Source organism: Doryrhamphus excisus, linkage group LG17 (assembly GCF_037039965.1).
Source record: "Doryrhamphus excisus strain RoL-2023G ecotype Guam linkage group LG17, RoL_Dexc_Guam_v1.1, whole genome shotgun sequence".
Taxonomy (NCBI): Eukaryota; Metazoa; Chordata; class Actinopteri; order Syngnathiformes; family Syngnathidae; genus Doryrhamphus; species Doryrhamphus excisus.
Genome location: NC_136373.1, coordinates 3,636,572 through 3,654,707, shown reverse-complemented (window position 1 = coordinate 3,654,707; position 18,136 = coordinate 3,636,572). Strand labels below are relative to the sequence as shown.

The 18,136-nt window shown below is 48.2% G+C and overlaps 2 protein-coding genes and 1 long non-coding RNA gene across 4 annotated transcripts; 1 reads left to right on the top strand and 2 right to left on the bottom strand.

The window, feature by feature from the left end:
* Positions 1-334: 334 nt before the first annotated feature.
* LOC144902002 (uncharacterized) lies at positions 335-3,466 on the top strand. Its single transcript, XR_013630227.1, has 3 exons — positions 335-440; positions 735-849; positions 2,566-3,466. It is a non-coding gene; the product is annotated as an uncharacterized LOC144902002 (long non-coding RNA).
* Positions 589-13,141, bottom strand: fgd1 (FYVE, RhoGEF and PH domain containing 1). 2 transcript variants are annotated; one of them, XM_078798254.1, is made up of 19 exons: positions 12,959-13,141; positions 12,644-12,828; positions 7,340-7,588; positions 7,076-7,268; positions 6,300-6,861; positions 6,132-6,221; positions 5,916-6,064; positions 4,964-5,120; positions 4,738-4,876; positions 4,559-4,617; positions 4,344-4,490; positions 4,167-4,259; positions 4,019-4,098; positions 3,906-3,936; positions 3,715-3,816; positions 3,509-3,637; positions 3,275-3,433; positions 3,058-3,204; positions 589-2,978 (listed from the first exon to the last, which is right to left on the bottom strand). In XM_078798254.1, the coding sequence occupies exons 1-19, from the start codon at positions 12,964-12,966 to the stop codon at positions 2,703-2,705; spliced, it is 2,955 nt and encodes a 984-aa protein (XP_078654380.1). In that variant the 5' UTR covers positions 12,967-13,141; the 3' UTR covers positions 589-2,702. The 2 variants fall into 2 exon arrangements, with proteins under 2 accessions (XP_078654380.1, XP_057940256.2); XM_058084273.2 differs by lacking the exons at positions 12,644-12,828; positions 12,959-13,141 and adding an exon at positions 9,343-11,575.
* Positions 13,142-13,741: 600 nt separating this feature from the next.
* LOC131136770 (uncharacterized) lies at positions 13,742-17,247 on the bottom strand. The gene is made up of 10 exons (XM_058083999.2): positions 16,678-17,247; positions 16,288-16,461; positions 16,040-16,197; positions 14,947-15,145; positions 14,794-14,887; positions 14,553-14,724; positions 14,390-14,433; positions 14,189-14,303; positions 13,949-14,109; positions 13,742-13,885 (listed from the first exon to the last, which is right to left on the bottom strand). The coding sequence occupies exons 1-10, from the start codon at positions 17,025-17,027 to the stop codon at positions 13,844-13,846; spliced, it is 1,509 nt and encodes a 502-aa protein (XP_057939982.2). The 5' UTR covers positions 17,028-17,247; the 3' UTR covers positions 13,742-13,843.
* Between the last annotated feature and the right edge of the window lie 889 nt (positions 17,248-18,136).

Here is an 18,136-nt window from a genome sequence, read left to right as displayed (position 1 = left end):
AGACAAATCAATCCCGTCAGTCTTCCATTGACTTAAAAGCGAAGAAAATACAAACGAGAAGCATGTAAGAGGCCAAGAGATAAAGTTAAAATCGTTGCAAGTGTTTGTATATTTACAATATTTTCTAACTTTAACGAGAAGCTGGTTCTAGGTTTATCTATATGTTCCAGTTCTATCAAAAGTGGGTGGGACTACCGGGAAAAGCTGATCACCTTAAAACCAATAAGATTGCAGCTTTGACCCTTGACAGCCAATCATTGCCGCTCTGCCACATCGAATCCTGCCCTCCAGTCGGCCATCTTGTTTGTTTTCGTCTGTCTGATCGGTTTCTTATGGGAAAGTGGAGTTGTTGGGGAAAGTCCGGGTTGACGTCAGACAGATCGGCTGACTTTAATGGACAGCTTACCTGACTAATCAGCGAGCCGTGAAGCGATTAGGAGGTGGGACTTATACGTTTGTTTTTCAGTACAGTCGTAGTAAAAACATAAACCCAGAAAGATACGATAATAAACGAATAAAAACTTTTCTTTATAATAATCTTGTCTTCAATATTCAGTGCTATAATTGGGATTGTTTTTCATTCCCATAGCAAAATAAACTGTAATTATGACAGCAGTAGTCCGGTCCTTTCAATACTTTATTTTCATGTCATACACACCAGCTGAAAGGAAGGCAGTGGCCGGCCACTAACCAATAATCTGTTATCAATAATCAACCGCTTTTTTGGTTGTCAGGGCAACTCAGCAGCACTGGAACTTGGAGGTCACCATGGCAACAAGACATCACAAGCTGTGGGACATCGAAGAAGAGCAAGTTTCGGGAGCCTGACGGTTACCATGGCAACACAAGGCAAGATACCACAGCAATACAATGTCATTTTAGCTTGTGATTGTTTCCTTAAAGGGGAACTGCATTTTTTTTACATTACATACATAGCATTTTTTTTTGCGCTAGAATGCACAGAAAAGGGAAAGAAATGTGTTCATGTTTTGCAAAATTCTGAAAAAAAGTGCAGTTCCCCTTTAACAGCTGCTGACAGGAAGTCCTTTAAACATTGCAATATAATATTAAGTTTGTCTGGCTGCCATTTTACAGGTTGTAACACGTGTAAAAATAGAAACAACAATAATAACAATAAGACTGCCACTTGTCTCATTGGACACAACAAGTTCACTCGGGAGGTGTAAGGCAGCTCAATTCCCAGCGCTACCTTGTGACCCATATGTAAACTCTCGTCGACATGCACCAGTCGCGAGTCAAGTCTTCATCATGCTACACTGTCACAGCGCCAGCGTAAGTCCCTCCCCCATCCGGCGATGTTTGAGGTTCACCGACACCGCAAAAAACGTATAAACAAAAAATGAATGAAATATGCAATATTCAAATATTAGCAGTTATATGAATGTGATATAAATATGAGCAATTGTACAGTAAAATTAATTAGTTCCCACTACAACAACAATGTGGGTGTCACTTAATTTGCCGTTGTTCTATTCTACTGCAAAGGAAGCTAAATAGCTAGCCACCGCAGGAAAACACTGCCCCCTAGCATTTTGACAAAGAATTGTAAGTGACGTGTCCAACCCTTGCACGAGCGCCATAAAAGGATCAAGTTGCTGTTAGAAGAGCCGGCGTAGTGACGACGCTGTAGCATAACGAAGCCTTCACGTGACATGAAGCCTCCTGGCTAGCATGCCATGAAACGATGAAAAACACTAATCTAGCGTTCAGCACCATGTTGCCGTTACTAAAGCACCGTCCTTTATCACTTTGTGGGTCAGCCCGGCTTCAGATGGACAGATTTTGTCGGAACCTTGACAATAAATGTCCATTTTAAGGTCAGTGAATGTCCAGTTGTAAGGTCACTGAGGGAGCACACGCTAACAAGAACACGCTGTGAAGGCCAGTGAGGCGGCTGAAGCTCAAGTTGGAAAAAAAAAAGAAACACTTTCACACAAACATGTTCTTTGTCCACGATAACATTAGCCTAGCTTAGCCCCCCCCCAAAAAAAACTATGTCCGCTCACTGCTAAGCAGGGCTAGCGGCAAACGGGCACCTTTGACGTTGCCTGAAGGTTACAGGTAAATAAATTATATTTACAAAAGTGGACTATAGTTTGAATGTGTACTTTTCTTTTGGCATCAAGGAAACAACAAAGACACACACATCCAACTACACCAAGAAGAGCATTACTAGCAAACACTGTCCAAGGGTCAGAGGTCATGAGAGCCCACGCATCAGATGGTCTAATTTCTAGTTTCTCCTCCAAAGGTCAAAGTTCATATCACTTAGTTTAACGTCATTTTTTCTATATTTGAATACTGACTGATGACATGAACACTACAATGACATAAAAAAATAATTTGCTGACTCAGCAGAAATCGATGATGAAACAGGTATACGTCCATAAAGCATGTGCAGTACCAAACTGAGCCAGCGGAGGACCTCAGAGCAATGACACATGAAGGTCAAAGGGTTATTAAGGTTTGACCTCTTTTAAATTTAGTGTTTAAAAAAAAAAAAGATGGACGGGGTCTCTGACAGCTTGATTGTGATGGTTGCAGGATGTGGATGATGATTGTGCTTTGAGTCAGCTGTGATGTCACAAGTGGAACAAGGAGGCTCCGCCCATACCACCGGACAGGTGGAGTCATGCACATGAAATGACCCCGCCCCCAGCACCACTCCTCGTCTAATCAAATCACGTGTTGTCGACGTCGCCCTCTGCCAGCTCCTCCCCTTCCTCCTCTTCCACGCTCTCTACAATTGGCTGGTGGGACTGAGGCTCCTCCCCTTTTCCGGCCCTCGAGAGCACGTCCATCCAGCGACGCTGAAGCTCCTCCCCTTCTGCGCTGAAGTACAGCGTCAGGTGACTCTGGCAGATCTTGAAGGTATGCCGACGCTCCAGGCGGTCACATGACTCTGGGAGCGACACCTCAAAGCCGATGAGCGGAACGCTGCGCTGAGCCTTCACGTCCTGCCAAAATAAAACACAACACAGCTGCTGTTGCTATGGTGATCCTGACAACATGATGTATGGCACGTCGGGGTCCCACCTGAGGGGCACCGTAGATGTAGAGTACCAGTGGCTCGTTTTCGGGAATGACAAACCACGCTTTCTGCCAGCCCCGCCCCCCACCTTTCTCCATATGATGCAGGAAGCTGCATATGACGCTGTTCTCAGCCGCCAGCGAGGCTTGTTTCTACGGTGACAGCAGAGAAGTCAATCGCAACGCCAGGCTCCATCGCCGGGCGCCGCAACGAGTCACTCACCTCCAGGATGGAACGCCTCCTCAGGCCAGCAGTAGCCATGACGGATGGCGTCGGGGACACGCCCACCAACATGGCGTAGCAGTCCACACACACGCGGTTTGTGCGATTGTTATCGTATGAGAGGCGAGCACGGAATTCGGAACACTTTCCACAAACCACCTGAAGCGGGCACAGAGATGCATCAGAGTGAGTGGTCGTCAAGGCGACGTTGGCGTCGGCGGTGACGGGACTCACGTGACCACAGGCCTTGCAGTGATGGCGTCGCTTGGTGATGGCGTTGAAGGCTTCCTGGCACTTCATGCACAGCGTCACTTCCTTTTCACGGATTGGCGTTGGTGCTCGCTTGCCCAGCTCCGCACAGCTCTGACGCAAATACACACATACACACTGTGATTGCTAACACAAACATCACAACAACAATGTGTGTGTGTGTGTGTTACCGGGGAGTGAGGGGGCGTGGCCTCGTCATCTCGCAGAGAACATGTCAGCTGACGGAACGTCTCCATGGTGTGCTCGTGTCTCTGGATGGTCGCCTGGATAGCCTACACATGATGAAGGTATTTTATTTTGAAAGAGAAGCTACAATGCTGGGTAAGTGAACCAGGAAGTCTGCACTGATGTCACACCGTACCTGGATCCAGTCCTTCTTGTCCTCGTCTGTCCTACAAAGACATGGCGAGACAGGACAGGAGGTCATTTCGAGGTCACGAGGATTTGGCGAGGAGGCGCGGCCTCTGTGCTTACCTGGCCTGCAGCTCCAGCGAACGCTGTTTTCCCGAAACCAGGAAAGTCCTCGGAACCGCAGCGCTGCTTATCTCTTTCAGCTGCACACAAGTCACATGACTGTCACGGGTGTCTGTGCTAACCCCGCCCCCTCCTTCAAAGGTCTCACCTCCATGCCGTCCACGTCAATGCGAGCGCGAACGCCATACTTCTGGCCAATCAGACGTAGCTTGGGAACGCAGTAGAGGAGCCTGTCATTGAACTACAAGGGGATGATAGGTCAAAGGTGAGAGGTCAGCTAATCGACAGAAGCGGAAACAGAAGCGGCGTGGAAGGAGGCGGGTACCAGGATGAGGTAGCGGTCCTGCGATGTGCCGTTCTTATTGGACAGTTTGAGAATGTGTCCCTCCTTGATGAGCTCATTGGTCGGGTTCACGATATCCTCTTCTCCACCCAGCAGCTCGTAGACCTTCAGCAGCTTCCTCATTCGCTCCTGGAAACATCATCATCATCATCAAAAACCTTCGGGAACATTCCATTCTGTGTTTTATAGATGCTCACCATCTTCCTTATGGCGGCATTGGAATGTTCTGCTGCCGTGGCGATAAGCTCCAGCGACTCTGTGGAGAAACGAGATGGTCACATGACATCCACAGTTGTTTAAATCTATCAATAAATAGATGCTACGATACCACTACACCACTATGAAGCCATCTTGTAAACAATGGAGGTTAGCGTACTCTGAGCGTCCTTGTAGTCGGGGGCGTCGTCAGGCAGGCGGTGAAGGTAATCTTTGAGCAGGAGTTCATAACGAGGAATTCTTTGGACCGGCTCCAACATGTGATGTTGCAGCGTCAGGTTAGCGCAGCGCTCGTCCCTCTGACACACACACACACACACATGCAGAGTTCAGCATCACGTGACATGCGACACCATGTGACCACCACTGCACAGTGCAGAATGTACCTGGATGGCGTGGATGATGCTCTTGAACTGAGCCGACCTCTCCATCCATGTGTTGAGCAGCTCCATGGCATGGTCGAAATTCTTCACATACTCGCCGTACATCTTCAGAAATGGCGCCAGCTTCTGGAGGATGTCTCCGATGCGTGGGTTTGAGTCCCTGCATGCACGGCAGAAGCATTAATTAGTCATGGTAATGGTTTAATTTCATTTGAACGTGCATCAGATTACAATTGAATGCATCCCATAATCAGTTCACAGTTCCACATGTCCAAAAGGAGTAGGAAGAAGCAAAGCTTATTAAATCCTACCCCTCCATCTGGTACTTTTACAATCAGTAACTGTTGCATTTGTTCACTTCCTGCTTTCCTAATATAATTTTAAATTAAATTAAATTAAATTAAATTAAATTAAATTAAATTAAATTAAATTAAATTAAATTAAATTAAATTAAATTAAATTAAATTAAATTAAATTAAATTATAATTTTTTGTCACGTACCGAAGTACGAGGTGATATGACCATGCAATGACATAATGGGTACCATAGTAAGTGTCAATATAGTAAGTGTTCATCCCATAGTTTGATTCCACATACTGAAATGCTATGGCTTTTTAACATAGTCCTAGCATATAAGTGTTTCAAATTTAGTTCAAAGTATTAGATGACATTTTTAGGTAATTGGTTATTTTTAGCCTTATGCATTATTTTAGCTGTTTGAAGATGAACTATATCAGCAAGTTTTAAGTATTTGTGATTTTAGAAATAAGGAGTTAGTATGTTCTCTGTAGGCGGCATTATGAATTATCCTTACTGGCATTTTTTGCAGTACATTTAGCGAGTGAAGATTGCTTTTATAGTTATTAGCCCATATTTCCACACAATAAGTAAGATTTCTGATTGAGTGTTCGAACAAGAGCGAGAAGAGGATGTGAGGTAACCGCGACGCACGTACCATTCCTCCATGCGCTTCTGCAAGGCGGGCAGGAGAAACTGCTGGTGGAAGCAATGGATGGAGCAGATGTTGGAGAAGATTCCGTGGACCACATCGCAAGGGAAGGACGAGCGGGAGCGCGCCTCCTCCAGGAGTCTGGCACAGAAGACCTGACAAAGAGGCACGCATCAATACACTATTTAAGGCGGGCGATTGCATGTTGCCGTGGCGACTGACCTGGTCCAGGAGGTGCAGCTTAGACACGTAGGAGATCTCGGTGTGAAGAAGCTCATTGGCGATGTGGAACACTCTCTGTTGGACAGACAGCTGCAACGCAAACCTTGCATCACATCACTTTGCGTGTGCATGTGATAAGTTTTCGAAAAAATCATGTGACTATCTTACCTCAGCCAAGTCCTGTCGTGGGGGCGGCATCACAAGCGTCAGCTCCGCCTCCTCTTCTTCCTCCAGGTCGCTGTCAGCGTCCTCAGAGAGGTCCCGCCTTCTGGCCCCGCCGTCCTCGCCGGCGTACGAGGATGAGCTGGAGAGGCGAGGGAGAGCACATGGATAAGCTCCGCCCCCTTCGTCCACACCCACAAAGCAGAGCTCCTCGCTGTGTGACGGCGAGCTGATACTGTCGATGCCACTGTCGCGATTGGCTAGCTTTCCGTCAGTCTGTGAGGAAGGGAGGGACAAACGCTCGGGCGGGGCTTCTGATTGGTCCACAGGCGGATGCTCAATCAGCTCGTCTTCCAGGTCTCTTTCTATTTGTGGCTCCTCCCCCTGTGCCAGCTTCTCGTTTTCTTGCATCACATCCTCGTGAGAGGCGAGGTCCTCCTCCTCTTCCTCCTCCTCAGTGCGGGGAGGACCTGATGACGGTGGGGATGAAGGTCGGGAAGAAGCGGAGTCGAGGAGGCGGGGACACAGAGCCCCCCCGGTGATGTCAGGAACCATGATAATCTGCTCGCTGATGCAGAACAACAAAAAACACTAATCAATAAACACGCCAACATATTAATGATAATAATAATCTTTCCATAAAACTTCCGTGAAAGACAACCAGGAAGTTCACGAGTCGTCCAGAAGGACGGAGCGTTTGTGAGACAAACATCTCCCACTTGTCATCCTCACTTTCATCTCACACATGGAAAAGTGGGAGTCATGGTTACATCACAACTCACCGCTCAAATTTCTCAATAAGCGACAGCACGCAGGTCGGGGAGGCGTGGTCATCTGCGCGAGGGGGCGGAGTTCGGCGAGGGTCTGTCGGAAGGGGTCTACCGGGCGGGGGAGGAGGAAGAGGCTTGTCCGGAGCTCGAGGTCGAGACCTTAAAGCTCCGGCCTGCTGTTGTAGGTGCGGGGGCTTGGGCGGGACTGAAAAAAGGGGGCGGGTCAGTGCGTGTGATGTCAGTGCTCATTGTTGAATAGTAAACGGCGCCGCTCACCTTGAGGTTTCGGTCCCAGCACAGCAGGCCGTCTCCTACTCGCTGGTGTCAACGTGCATGCCGGCAACTGCGGTGGTCCTGTTTTGTTCACCTCCAGAAGCTCTGCGAGAGGAGCCCCTCCTTCTAGGCTTGGACCCGATGAGGAGCAGGTGGTCTGCTGGGGGGCCTCGGCATCCAGCGCCCCCTGGTGGCTACAAGGAGGCTCCAGAGAGAGACCTTTAGCCAGCAAGCTAGGACTGGAGGAGGGACCTGGTGGGGGAGGGGTGAAAGGTCAAGCGATGGCGTTCCCGTGGCGTCCCCAAGGTTGTCTATTCGGCATTTCAGGAAGCAAACGCTAACACGTCAACACAGCTGCTACAAAACATAGCACATCACAAGCCTGCTAGCATACTAGCTAGCGCCAGAAACATGAATGACAATCAACAAATCACATGTTGTTAGCGGGCAGCACGGTGGTCGAGTGGTTAGCGCCCAGACCTCACAGCTAGGAGACAAGGGTTCAATTCCTCGGCCATCTCTGTGTGGAGTTTGCATGTTCTCCCTGTGCATGCGTGGGTTTTCTCCGGGTACTCCGGTTTCCTCCCACATTCCAAAAACATGCTAGGTTAATTAGCGACTCCAAATTGTCCATAGGTATGAATTTGAGTGTGAATGGTTGTTTGTCTATATGTGCCCTGTGATTGGCTGGCCACCAGTCCAGGTCAGGTGTACCCTGCCTCTCTCCCAAAGACAGCTGGGATAGGCTCCAGCACCCCCGCGACCCTTGTGAGGATAAGCGCTAGAAAATGAATGAATGAATGAATGTCATATAGCGGCTGCACGGTGGTAGAGTGGTTAGCACGCGGGTCTCACAGCTAGGAGACCAGAGTTCAATTCCACCCTCTGTGTGGAGTTTGCATGTTCTCCCCGTGCATGCGTGGGTTTTCTCCGAGTATTCCGGTTTCCTCCCACATTCCAAAAACATGCTAGGTTAATTGGCGACTCCAAATTGTCCATAGGTATGAATGTGAGTGTGAATGGTTGTTTGTCTATATGTGCCCTGTGATTGGCTGGCGACCAGTCCAGGGTGTACCCCGCTATTCTCGTCTGAAGACAGCTGGGAAGACAGCTGTAACCCTCGTGAGGAAAAGCTCTAGAAAATGAATGAATGACTGTTGTTAGCTGTTAGCTAATCCTGTGTGCACATGAACATCAACACTGGACAACATCAACACGTTGCCATGGCAACAACATCCTCGTTGGAGTTGTGTTAGCATTGTGCTACACTGCTACAACACCAAACAGACGTTAGCAGATGGGAAAAATGACTACTTCTCAAATGAGGAAGTGACATGATCACATGTGGGCGGAGTCAACCGTGATATTTTGTCTTCTGATGCTCTGGAACCATAACGTGTTCTACCAGAACACTCATCCCGAGGAAGCTAACACACTGACCCGATTATGTCAGGAGCGTCATTGAGGTTTTGGTGGTGATGATGGAGGTTTTGATGGTCCAGTACAATGACGCCATCAAGAACATTAGCGTTGGTTCTACGATTGTGGTGAAGATCATGGAGGTTGTAAATGAGGTCATCAGGGACACGAGGAAGGTTGTAGATGTGTGCTAAGGTTATAGAGGTCACACACACACACACACACGCACACACGAGGAGAGGGGGGTGTGTCTGTTCACAGAGGATGAAGCCCCTCATCATCATCCTCAAAAAGAACGCACGCGCACGCTGCAGTCAACTCGTATTCGATAAGCGCCAGGCGCGTGACCGTGACAAGCGCCACATCTGGCCTCAGACGCAGTGACGTGCACGCGCGCCACACTAGCCCACATTCCCTGCGACGTGCGCGTGCGCGCGCCACACTAGCACACATCCAATGCGGGCGAGATGTCGGTCAACGCGTGTGTGCGCGCGTGTCTTCCCCCCACCCCCCAGCACGGTGCCATGCCATGACAGCGCTGTCATGGCACCGTGCGTGTGCGTGCGTGCGTGCGTGTGCGCGCTCACCTGTGCTCAGGCTGCTTCTGTCCATGTACATCGCGCAGCACAGCACCAGTCCACTCATGAACGACGATGTTGCTTCGGGCAGACCGCGGCTCGCCCGGTCCACATGCACGGAGAACAACGACACACCGCCTCCGGTCCACGCGCGAGCATGCACACACAGGCTCGGTTCGGCACGGCCCGGAACGAAACGAACCGAGCCGGAGCCGCAGCGAGAAGAGAGAGATAGAGAAGTGGGTTAGAGGCGCTTGATTTGAGTCAGTGGACTGACCGGAGAGACAGAGAGAGAGAGAGAGAGCGAGCGAGAAAGCGAGAGAGAGAAAGAGAGACACGGGGGAGGAGGCGGGGGTGTCTTCTTCTCTTCCACTTCGGTCTCCATGACAACGATATGAACTAAAATGTACAGAAGCAATTGACTGATGATCACGCCAAAACATTAAGAACACCCCTGGAAGGTTAACCTCAGGTGATATTTATATGTGTCATTAGCATTTAGCTGGGCGGCACTGCAGTCTAGTGGTTAGCGCGCAGACCTCACAGCTAGGAGACCAGGGTTCAATTCCACCCTCGGCCATCTCTGTGTGGAGTTTGCATGTTCTCCCCGTGTATGTGTGAGTTCTCTCCGGGGACTCCGGTTTCCTTCCACATTCCAAAAACATGCTAGGCTAATTGGCGACTTAAAATTGTCCATAGGTATGAATGTGAGTGTGAATGGTTGTTTGTCTACATGTGCCCTGTGATTGGCTGGCGACCAGTCCAGGGTGTACCCCACCTCTCGCCCGAAGACAGCTGGGATAGGCTCCAGCACCCCCGCGACCCTTGTGAGGAAAAAGCGGTAGAAAATGAATGAATGAATTAGCATTTAGCTATCAGCTAGCATTACGGGCCCTTGGAATTGACCTAGCTCCACCTCCTTTACAGCACTCCTGGCTAGCATTAGCCTAGCATTAGCCTCTGCTCAGTGTAGTGAAAAGATACAGGACAGATATTGGCATCTTGATGAAGACCACCTTGGGTTCTTCTACAGGTTCTATCCATGAAGACGGAACCGGTGACATGTTTGAGTGCCTCAAGTTGGACTTACATGTGAACCACTACTGTACAGGACCAGAAGGTCCATGTATACCTTACACTTCTGGAGCCCACAAAGTCCACAAAGCACATTTGAACCTCCAGAAGGTGTAGCTTCTCCAATGTCCCACCACTGGACCTCCTGTGGGATCACTAGGTTCCTCGGGAATAGACTTTTCCCATAAACTCTAAAGCCATCCTCTATATCTCTTTCTGAGTGATCATGGACAAACACTTCCTTGCTGGCTGACTTTCAAAGTAAAAGCACAAAATGACTTCCATTTCTTCCGATGAGCACTAAATCCAACTGCTCGAGGCAGATGGCCACCACTGAGTGGTTGCGTTCAAAGGTTCCTCCTATGAGATATCGCTCTTCATGAGCCAGGTTGATGAAAACAAACACACCCCAGATGTCCACTATCAATGATAAGAGACAGGAAGCTGAGAGTCATTCAATTAAAAGGGCCCCAACCCCCTTCTGTGTAGACCTAAAAACAACTCCACTCATCTGTCTGCTCAGCCTTGGACCTCTGTATCTTAGTTCTAGCTTACACACACACACACACACACACACACAATAAATAAAAGTTGGAGGTAGCAGCAGGCAGGGGCAGTGCTAAATCAAAGTGTCCCACTTGTCATTTCCATCCAGCAGCAGCAGCTGAAGCTATTTTTAGCCTTCACATGTGCCCAGCTGCATGCTGGGAAGGTAATGATGACATCACCATGACAACATGGTATACATCTTATGACATCACAAGGCGGTCAGGGCATTCAGCTGTAGCTTTTCATATAGTTTTTGCATGACAACCCCACCACTTCCTGTCATGTGACCAACAGTTGTGTCTTGGGAGACACTATTACTGCTAGTAGTATTACTACAATGATGACTACTACTGTTACTAGAAATGCTACTACTACTACTACTATGACTACTGGGGTTTTAGTGGGGCTCGGACAACCCCACTTCCTGTCATGTGACCAACAGTTGTGTCTTGGGAGACACTACTACTACTACTACTAGTACTACTACAATGATGACTACTACTGTTACTAGAAATGCTACTACTACTACTATGACTACTGGGGTTTTAGTGGGGCTTGGACAACCCCACTTCCTGTCATGTGACCAACAGTTGTGTCTTGGGAGACACTACTACTAGTACTACTACAATGATGACTACTACTGTTACTAGAAATGCTACTACTACTACTACTATGACTACTGGGGTTTTAGTGGGGCTCGGACAACCCCACTTCCTGTCATGTGACCAACAGTTGTGTCTTGGGAGACACTACTACTACTAGTAGTACTACTACAATGATGACTACTACTGTTACTAGAAATGCTACTACTACTACTATGACTACTGGGGTTTTAGTGGGGCTCGGACAACCCCACTTCCTGTCATGTGACCAACAGTTGTGTCTTGGGAGACACTACTACTACTAGTAGTACTACTACAATGATGACTACTACTGTTACTAGAAATGCTACTACTACTACTATGACTACTGGGGTTTTAGTGGGGCTCGGACAACCCCACTTCCTGTCATGTGACCAACAGTTGTGTCTTGGGAGACACTACTACTACTACTAGTACTACTACAATGATGACTACTACTGTTACTAGAAATGCTACTACTACTACTACTATGACTACTGGGGTTTTAGTGGGGCTCGGACAACCCCACTTCCTGTCATGTGACCAACAGTTGTGTCTTGGGAGACACTACTACTACTAGTAGTACTACTACAATGATGACTACTACTGTTACTAGAAATGCTACTACTACTACTATGACTACTGGGGTTTTAGTGGGGCTCGGACAACCCCACTTCCTGTCATGTGACCAACAGTTGTGTCTTGGGAGACACTACTACTACTAGTAGTACTACTACAATGATGACTACTACTGTTACTAGAAATGCTACTACTACTACTATGACTACTGGGGTTTTAGTGGGGCTCGGACAACCCCACTTCCTGTCATGTGACCAACAGTTGTGTCTTGGGAGACACTACTACTACTAGTAGTACTACTACAATGATGACTACTACTGTTACTAGAAATGCTACTACTACTACTATGACTACTGGGGTTTTAGTGGGGCTCGGACAACACCTGGTGGTCTCAAACCAGTTCTTGACACACTGAACTACTAACCCCCTCCACACACACACACACACACACACACACACACACAGGCTTATTGTTGTTATTGACTGACCTGTCCCACAGCCAGCAGTGTTGTGGAGATGGTAGGAGAACCTCATGGTGCTGAAGTGACTGGAGAAGGATGAAGAAGGAGGTGGAGGAGGAGGAGGGGGAGAAGGGGGCAGGCCGACGCCAAGCAGGGCGCTATGGGTCCGGTTCATTTGCGTGCGGACGCCCCCACAGGTCACTTCAGGTGACCTATAGCGTGGAAGGTCAGAGGTCAAAGGTGAGCCGTGTGCAGTCGATGATGGAGAACCAAACTTCTCCCTCCTTCATCTTCCCGCCGCTTGTTCTCCTCTTGTTCTCCACCTGGACAACTCCTGCTAACCTCCACATGCTGCGGTCTCCATGGCGCTCCTGTGAAGAGCCTGAAGGTCAGAGGTTACACCAGAGAAGAAGCCGCAAAAGTGCAGAGTCAGCAGTTCCCAGCTATGGCGAGGCACTCTTGCTTCTTCTTCTTCTTCTCATCGCAGAGCCTGTTTGTTGTCTTGCAAACACACACACACACAAAGTGTACACACACACACACACACACACACACACGGATCACGGATAGTCCTCACTGGTCAGCTTGAAGCTTTTGTGTAAAAATGGGAGCTGAAGTGAAGTTGAACGCTGCTGCTCCGCCTCTGTCTGGACATCTGATCCCGGACCAGCCACTCCCCCCCCCCCCTCCACTACAGCCCCTCCATCACCTCCCCTCTTTCCCAGCCCCTTTGTGGTCTGGATCTCATTTTCCCTCCTTTGTGGCTTCCTGAAACTTGAAGCAAATGAAAACTGAGGGAAAATTCCTGCACATTTTTTCCTGGTCGGTCTCCATCAGAAGCAAAGTTTGCTCAGCAAGGTCATGGTGCAGTTTATGAGATGAACCACCGGGGGGCTCCGCTACTTCCTGTTTCCATTGCGGTTTGACACACATTTGAAAAAAATGTGTCACTTTGTGGAAAAACAGCTGCTTAAGGTGTGAATGCTTAGCGGATGCTAGAATGTCATCAGTCAGTACTACGGGGTTGTATCTGTGGACTGCTATGATATGTTGTGATATAGGAAATTAGGAGCCAATGATCTGGTCCTGATGTGATGTCATTTCCACTTTTCCATGAAAGTCCACTCGGTCAAAAATTCATGTTGCCAGTACACAGTTCACTCTTTGAAAAAAAAATAAAAAAAACTTTATTGAACAATAAGATAAAAACAGTAAAAAAAAAATTCATTAGAAGTTTTGGGATTTCCGGCTCCTGAGGCTGTAACGAGACTGATGGAGGAGACAAATGTCAAGGTCATTCAAAGTCAAAGTCAATCAAAGGACCCGGTCTACCTTTCTGTCCTCCACCAGGACGCTGTACACCACAGGGGAGGTGGAGGAGGAGGATCTGCGGCGAGTACGTCGACCAGGAGTCACTGAGGAATCATGGGTAATAACGGTGTCTGCTGCCGTGGTGATCAGGGTGCTACTGAGAAGACTGTCAGAGCTCCAACCTGCACACACACACACACACAGTTGACATAGTTGTCATGACTCCGCCCACATCAAGGAGCAGGAAGTCAACAAACTGACCAATGATTGACAGTTGTGACAGGTCAGATGTGTCCGTGCTTGGAGACACCAATGTATCCTCCTCTTCATCTTCATCACTTCCATTTTTCCTCTCCAGCGTCTCTTTTCGTCTTCTCTGAAACAAAGAAATTCCATTTCCTGTTTCCATCTCACAGTCTTCCATTTCCTGTTTCCATCTCACCCAGGTTTAACCATTCTTACCTCCAACTGAGTCTCTTCCGTCTTCTTCCATTGCCCTAAATTCTCTGTGGATAGACTTCAGCATCACTACACTTGTTATCAAAGTTAACATGGCTTAGCTTCTTTTTACACTTGTTTAACACTGACTACATTGCCTGTATACACAACATATTTCTATTCCGACCTGCTCTCTGTAGCGTCTCCTGCAGGCGACAATGTGTATCTCGTAGCTGCTGCAGGACCAGAAGACTCTGCTGACCCGGGTCCATGTAACGAACGCACACCCAGAGCAGAACCAACAATGCCACGCCCACCATGAACCTCCTCAACATGCCAATGTAAACACTGAGCAGCTCCTGCACATCCACATCACATGTTTGAAAGCCATGCACACGCAACGCATTCGGACACGCGCACTCACTCACCAGCGTGTGCTCAGAATGATCGGAGGTCATCACAAAATGGTAGATCTTCCTCTCCAAGTAGAAGTTCAAACACACCAGACCCAGCAACACCAATCTATACGACAGAACCACATAGGTTCTCACCGGGTTTTAATAAGCATAACGGGCTGGTACCTGGCTCTGGAAGAGCGCTGGGTGGAGGTCAGGAGGAAGGAGGCACAGAGGGCGGCGGCGTTGTACAGACAGGATGTGACACTGTGCGTCTCCATCATCAGGAAGTTCTGCAGGAAGGAGACTCTGCTGAAGAGCTCCGAAAGCACCACCTGCTGCTCCTTGGAGACGCTGCTCAACTCGGAGAACATTGACCTCAGACCTGTGGATGTCATGTGACATTATTTGGACCTACAGGAACAAGCTTGATTAAAGGGGACACTATTATGCTCATTTTCCATCCTTTGTATTGAGTTGGCGGCACAGTGGACAAGTGGTTAGCGCGCAGACCTCACAGCTAGGAGACTAGGGTTCAATTCCACCCTCTCTATGTGGAGTTTGCATGTTCTCCCTGTGCATGCGTGGGTTTTCTCCGGGTACTCCGGTTTCATCCCACATTCCAAAAACATGCTAGGTTAATTAGCGACTCCAAATTGTCCATAGGTATGAATGTGAGTGTGAATGGTTGTTTGTCTATATGTGCCCTGTGATTGGCTGGCCACCAGTCAAGGCCTGCCTCTCGCCTGAAGACAGCTGGGATAGGCTCCAGCACCCCCTCCCCGCGACCCTCGTGAGGAAAAGCGGTAGAAAATGAATGAATGTATCGAGTTGTGGACTACTATAGAGCAGTTACACACAATAACCCGCATAGAAAGCTTTCTAGATCTTCCAGAATCTGCCCCTATTCCAGTCGTATTTCGTGGTTCTTGCAAAAAGAGTCCGTTTTAATGTATTCCACCCACAACCAGGGGGTGCCTCCAGACACGCCCACTTTGCTGTGGTTGGTCACACTCCCAAGTGGTCAGAACGACTTCCGTTGTTGTGTTGAGTAGATAATAAACGGCGATTTATCTTGTTAAAATGTCTGCTTTTAACATGCAGTGGGGGTGTTTACAGTGGGGGAGGGGCCTCGACTGAGGATGGAGTCGAACGATGGAGGGAATACTTTGAGGACCTCCTCTATCTGTACACGGACAGTTCCATCATGGTGGTACCGAGGTATTTGGGGTATAGTCACGGGGTGTGTACTACATAATGTGTGTGTGTGTTGTGTTACCCTGGGTGGAGTCTCTCAGGGTAACTCTTAGCTCCTCCCCACTGTCCAGGATCTCATGCTGTGCCTGCAAGGCGACACTCTGGGCTTCCATCAGTTCCTCAGCCATATGCTTGGTGGACTCTAGCTGTTCCACTACACCTGCAGAACTTTCTGTCAACCTGAAACATGTACGCACACGCGTGTGTGTGTGTGTGTGTGTGTGTGTGTGTGTTAGCGATGTACATGTACTTCAGGATGTAGTATTTTACCTGTGCATGGTGTTCTCAGCTCGGTTGTGCCAGGCTTCAGAGTGCAGGAAGTGACAAATGGAGTACGTATGCGTGAAGAACTCGGTATAAGTGTTGAAGGCCACACTGTCCATCGAGGCGGTGCAACTGCTGACCTCTGACCCCTTGGGACATGGAGGGAAATCCCTGCCTGAGCTGAGGAGCACAGCGACAAGCGTTTAAAGCTTCACTTCAGTGATGTCACTTCCTCTTGTGTAATACCTGGCAATCTTAGACATTTTATGAGTTGTTAAAATATACTAACTAGCATCATAACGTTAACGTCCTATCGCAGTGCTTTCTGGGAGTTGTAGTTTCAACGCTTTTCTTACAATGGGATGTGAGATCAGAAAGGACAGCAACAACGCTCACCTGCTCAGGTGACAGTGTGTGAATTTGAGCGCCAGACGACCCTGTGTCTCTGACGTCATCTCCCGGCAGTGCTCGTCGAGCTGCTCCAGCGCATGCGCCCAACATTCTCCGTATTTGGAGTGTTGGGCCAGGCTCCGAACTCGTACCAGTTCCGCCCGACCGAGAACCAGGTCTGGATGTGAACACAGACCAGGACCAACCGTACCAGCTAAGAGCAGCAGCACGGCAGCAACGGGGGCCGCCATCTTAACGTACCGGCAGGTCAGCCAATCACAGAACTCCATTTGAACGCGGTCAGACGTCACACAATTCGAGTCGTAATCATTTTTAAAAATCGAAAAACACCACATTTTGCGCTCATACAATTACACATAAACACTTAAAAACATTTTATGTTTTTTAAAACTTAACATTAAAACTTACCAAAACTTAATTGGTCCTCCAGCCAGCAGGTGGCACACTTCATTAAACACCTGACTTTGATCCTGTTGGGCTCAAATACCTTCTAAAGTCACAAGAACTTGGGAATTAAAACCATGGATGTGCATGACTGTTCTTTTTCTTTGGCTTTTAAGCGCAGCCTCTGAAAGACAGGATGAACAGGACATGAAAACAGAACATGTTCAGGAAAAACGGGACATTTGGTCACCTGATTCCAGACTTTGTCAACAACAAAGTAGACAAGTGTTTTTTAGTTTTGTTCTTCATCATTGGTTGTGTGTGTGTGTGTGTGTGTGTGTGTGTACATCATCAACGGGACCAGGACGCTGGAGGGGACAACAAACGCTTTTTAATACGAAAGAGAACTAAGAACCAGGTAAAAACTAGTGAGTCTACAGTGACAGTGTATTGAGTTGAAAGCAGATTATTATTATTATTATTATTATTATTCAGCAGCTATGAAGTCACCGCACATCACAACTAAGTCTAGAAACAACATGGCCGCTGGCTGACATGGTGGCTTCTGGCAAGACGCACAAGGTTATAGGCACTAGACTCTGGAACATGCAATATGGCGGCTGCTTACATCTGACATTGGCTGGCGAAGGCGCTAGCTGTGACCGAACGTGCGGTCAACATCAATTACGGAAGTTTTCCAACCTTGCCGCCTCCTATAACTGTCAGGATAGCGGAATGCCCCGGATGGAACCTGACAAATACCGAGTGATTGTTTGTATTTTGATTTCGCAAGTTCAGAAATATGTCTGGATGTTTGACTTGATTGATGTCAGTCGTCGGTTATTAACTTCCTGTTCCGTCATTCTGTGCCGCAAATAAAGTCGGTGGAAAATTCGGGATCAACTATGGATAAAAACATGATGTTTTGTTTACTTCATGACAACACTTCATCATTGGCTTTGCTGTTTTAACTTTCCCAGTCTGTGAACCGTCACCACTTGTTTGGTGGTGGACCACAACAACGTATCCCAGAGGACATATCCCGGATGAAACACATATT